This window comes from Populus trichocarpa, chromosome 2, assembly GCF_000002775.5.
Source record: "Populus trichocarpa isolate Nisqually-1 chromosome 2, P.trichocarpa_v4.1, whole genome shotgun sequence".
NCBI classification, from domain to species: Eukaryota; Viridiplantae; Streptophyta; class Magnoliopsida; order Malpighiales; family Salicaceae; genus Populus; species Populus trichocarpa.
In genome coordinates this window covers 13,748,798-13,753,322 of record NC_037286.2, presented here as the reverse complement: position 1 = coordinate 13,753,322, position 4,525 = coordinate 13,748,798, and the positions used below count along the sequence as shown (strand labels likewise).

The 4,525-nt window shown below is 37.1% G+C and overlaps 1 protein-coding gene across 2 annotated transcripts; it reads right to left on the bottom strand.

Moving 5' to 3' along the window:
- Positions 1-355: 355 nt before the first annotated feature.
- LOC7497284 (rho GTPase-activating protein 3) lies at positions 356-3,736 on the bottom strand. Of its 2 annotated transcripts, XM_002301394.4 has the most exons (5): positions 3,165-3,736; positions 2,212-2,332; positions 1,938-2,057; positions 1,458-1,688; positions 356-1,075 (listed from the first exon to the last, which is right to left on the bottom strand). In XM_002301394.4, exons 1-5 carry the CDS (start codon positions 3,626-3,628, stop codon positions 533-535), a joined length of 1,479 nt encoding a protein of 492 aa, XP_002301430.2. In that variant the 5' UTR covers positions 3,629-3,736; the 3' UTR covers positions 356-532. The 2 variants fall into 2 exon arrangements, with proteins under 2 accessions (XP_002301430.2, XP_024450242.1); XM_024594474.2 differs by lacking the exon at positions 1,938-2,057 and having other exon boundaries at positions 3,165-3,734.
- Positions 3,737-4,525: the final 789 nt, after the last annotated feature.

Sequence of the window (4,525 nt, the reverse complement as noted above, 5' to 3'; positions counted from 1 at the left end):
ACCACAAGAAAATTGAATTAGCTCATCCTCCCAAATTCTTCTCAGCAGTCTTCCACTCTTCCTGGCCTAACGCGAAGGTACATAGATAGAGAACAATCTGTTTCCAATACACTATACATTCTGCCTCTGCAAATCATTTAATTAGTTAGTGATATCTAATATCCGGTGGCATTAGTATCCCGTCCGGTCCTTGAAATCCCATCTTATTAGATTCAGCCGGCTGTTGATCTCAAACCTGCATGATTTTCCTGAAACAAAACCTCCAATACAGTCATGAAGGAGGGGGGGAAACAATGAATCATTACGGTGAGGGTCATCCCTCGAGAGATTATTGTCCATCTAGCTAAAACTGCAGTTAGGGCCTTCAAACAATTTAGAATTTTTTTTTATTTTTTATTTTTATGTTTTGTTTTTGGGGTTCCCTGACTATAGAATTAAACAAACGCTGACATCTATTTTATCACAATCTTTAGATCAGCAACCATGAACTGATCAACATATATACGGTACAGGCCAGAAAGCAACTGATAAATCAAGTCCAAGCTTCTCCGCCTCCTCCCCTGGTATTTACAATTCCAGGATCACGAGTCTTCTTAACTGGTTTACTCAACTGAAACACAGGGTGTCTGCATAGCCTCCTCACCCCTTTGCTAAAACTTAGCCAATCCCCACTATCATTTTCACCTTTACATCCACTGTCTAGGGAGTCCATTTCGTAAAAAGGAGGGCTGCTACTTGAAGCAGATTTAAATTCCTCTTCTCCATCACTTTTTTTCTGGAAGCTCCAATATTTCTCCTCAGCGTTGGATTCTACTCTATTCACAGTGGCAGACCTCGAGAACTTGCCAGTGGTTGGTATCTCAGGTGCACGAGCGTTGAGTGATATTTTACAAGATTCTTTGCTGTTTAAGTTTGAATGACAGTCGCTCTTGTCGCTTGGGGAAGCCGCACATGCTGAGAGCAACCTAAACTTTGCACTGGATTCCTCTCTTTCCCGGAATTTTTTTAAGATCAATGTCTTGAGCAAGTTCATTACTTGCACGGCATGAATCAATGCAGTCAAGGGATCAGCCATCTGCAAGATAAGAAGAGTACATCTTAGTTAATAACTGAAAAATATTAAGCATTTGCAAAAACAAAAAGGAATTTCCTTGTTGGTGGTTACAACCATAATCTCAACTTGTGAAACCCCATGCGTCTGTGAGTTCTATTTAAATGTGCATAAAATCAATTAGAATTGATGATTGTCAGATCTAATCAGGAGTCTGATGTCAACATTTTAGCAGCAAATGGAATATTGTCATCTTTAGTAATCATCCAAAAGAAGCAGTTTGCCCATCCCTTTTTGAATTCAAAACCATAGGATTTAGTATCTACAAAGCTAATATACTGCTTAACACGAGGTTAAATATCCAACATCAACCAACTACACACCAACAAAAACAAAGTCAACAAACCTGCGTCATGTTGGGTGCAAAGACCATAGCAATGTTGCGCACATTCATCTTGTTATACTGTTCATGCTCCACAACATCTGTCATCAAATTGATTGCCCAATCAAGTAGTGCAGCTTCTGTCAGAGGAAGTTGCTTCACAAGTTGAGTGCAGTCATCTTCAGTGTTGCAGTGCATCACCTGTTCTGGCGTGAGAGAATCGAGTACCCCGGAGGGTAGTTCTCTAAACCAAGCCTGCAGATCACCAAAAACATGCAGCATGCAGTTCAGAAAGGGGGGGCGGATTTCCAGAGTGACATTTAATCTGCTTAATTATGAAATAAAGTGAAATGCCAAACATGTTGACAACCAGTGGAGAAATGTATGTCGGATCATGTCATGAGGAAGCAGAAGAAACATTAAGGCAGGTAAAACCTTAAAAAAACAGCAGGAAATTGACAACATAGAATTATATTCCTAAATGTAAACATGTCATATGCATACCTTTATTAAACCTGCCAAACAATGGACATCAATTCCACGAGGCACTACACCTTTGTTTAGTTGGTTTCTGACATAAGCTTCTTGGCTATTATCGGCATTTATACGGAAAATTCCTTCCGCCTTTGATAACACAAGAAAGCACCCAGAGAAATGCCTCAATTTTTTAACAGAACTGATGAACAGCAGTACAGAAACTAGACTAGTTTTTTATAGAGCTGACAAGTAGCGGACTGAAAATAAATTTCCTTGAATCAAATTAGGAACATAAACATACCTTAAGTCCTCCTTCTACATATAAACGCTTTTGCATCATAAGAAGAATAGTGGGCACACTGTTCCCTTTGTCATCATAGGAACATTGCATTGACCAGGCAGAAACTCCAAATACATTTGCACTAGAAAACAGAGGAATGATGTATCGTGTAAGTCAAGAAGATATCGACTGTTGAATAATCCAAGAAGCAGGACCGGAGAACGATACGAGGAAATTTACAATTCAATGAGCAGAACTAGCGCCGGCAGGTATTACAGTTTCAATAAAACTCTTAAGCAATTCCCCCAGATCCATCATCAAGATCGGCTCAATTAAACCATTCTTCGTATGATTAAAAAGGAAAACACAACTAATCCAGTAGGATCATGCAAGCAACACCGCATACATTCATATATACTGCACCCCCACAAAACAGTGCAAGCTAAAAATTGCCTTTGCATATGCATACAAAATAGACCGTCAGAGGGTATTTGTTGGCATTCACTGTATTTGATCACAAGAGAAAGGAAAAGGAAAACCCTTTTCTTCTCCGTTTACTGTCCTCTACTAGAGTGAAATATTGATGAATTCAGTTACTTTCAAAACTGAACCAGTTATTGAAAAACATCCCCGTGCGAGATGAAAAAATCATGATCAACATTAGTTACATTTTTCACAAGCCAGCCTTAAATGAGCCTAACCTTTTTCTTATAGAACAAGCCCGCACCTCAACCAGGACATCTAATACCCAGGTATAAATCAGGTAGTCAGATTCAATTTCAAAGGCCCCATTATCTGGATCGTTTATTTGACTATAACACCAATGTAACTCCTAAAATATTCAGCAGGCTCATATTATATATGTATATGTATATATATATATATATATATATAGAGAGAGAGAGAGAGAGGTAATCATTTCCTTTCATAATTCCACTCATGATTAATCCGAGAGAGAGAGAGAGAAAATAAACCTGGCGCTAGGGACCTTGCGAGGAACCTCAGGCTCAAGCTCAGTAGGCAAACCGAGGAAGCCATTAAACCTATCAAAAGTCACGTGAGACACGTGCTTAACTTCAGTAGGCCAGCTTATGTCCATTGAAGAAGAAACATCGTCTCTTTCCACACTGCATGTCACCAAAGACTTCCTTAACGCCGTTACGAAAATATCCAAAAATGCAAACTCTTTATTGCTATTTCTGTTTCGACCTCTCTCATTCCCTCCCGTTCCTTCTCTTGACCCAATAAACGGCGTCGATAGCGGGTTTTCAGAAGCATCACTATACAACTCTTCTTCTTCGTCCTCACCCTCCTCCTCCTCCTCCTCCTCCTCCTCGTACTCACCTTCAGTGTCGTATTGGTGAAAGAAGGGAGTCGGGGGAGGGAAAGAGTTGAACTCGGTGAGTCCGCAAGATTTGGATCGGAAAAGGCGAGTCATTCGGTTGAATGTGTGTTTTGATTTATTTAACAACTGGCGAGCCAGGTAGCGAGAGTGATATAAATGTGAGTAATGTGGAATGGGATTTATTTTATTAATGAAAACAGTGGAGGAGGTTAAGGCTTAATAATTAAGAGGGGAGGGTGGGACTCTTATTATTATTATTATTATTATTAATGGAGTGATAATAAAGAAGGGATTTGGTGAGAAGAGATCAGGAGGGGAAGGGATAGGGTGGGAGGAAGAGATGATGATATGATATGATATGGGTTGGAGTGAAAACTAAAAGACCTTTCGTAGATTTTTTTTCCCTTCCATGTTTAAGATATATTCCAATCAATTTATTTTAAATTAATTTTTTTTATTAATATTCTTAATTTAAGGTAATATCCATACATTTTTTAAAATATTACATTAAAACTAGAATTATAATGCTCTTTTTTTACAATCTTTTTCTATGGACGAGTGAAAAGTGGATCTTGACACTGAATCAAGCAAATGAAAATTAATAGTTGAAAGAGAGAATAGCGGTAGATTTAACAAAGCAAACATATTTTTTTATAAGAATAAAAATATGATATATTTTATTGAAATAGAATATTATTTACATTAGTTTTAGATTTACCTAAAGAAAATATCAATCAATAATTATGGAATTATTTTAGGGATTCCTAAACTAAAAAGAAAAAAAATAAAATTATCAATCTTAATATTAATTTTATTTCCTAAACTAAATAGAAAAAAATTATGAAGTAAATTAAATAGGAAATGATAATAACTAAAACATTATTTTTCCCTAGAAATCCTCCAACATAAATAATACAATATGGTTTTTCAATTATACTATTCATTCAAAAGATCTATGGTATATAGAATTGCCAGACTAATTAAATCAAT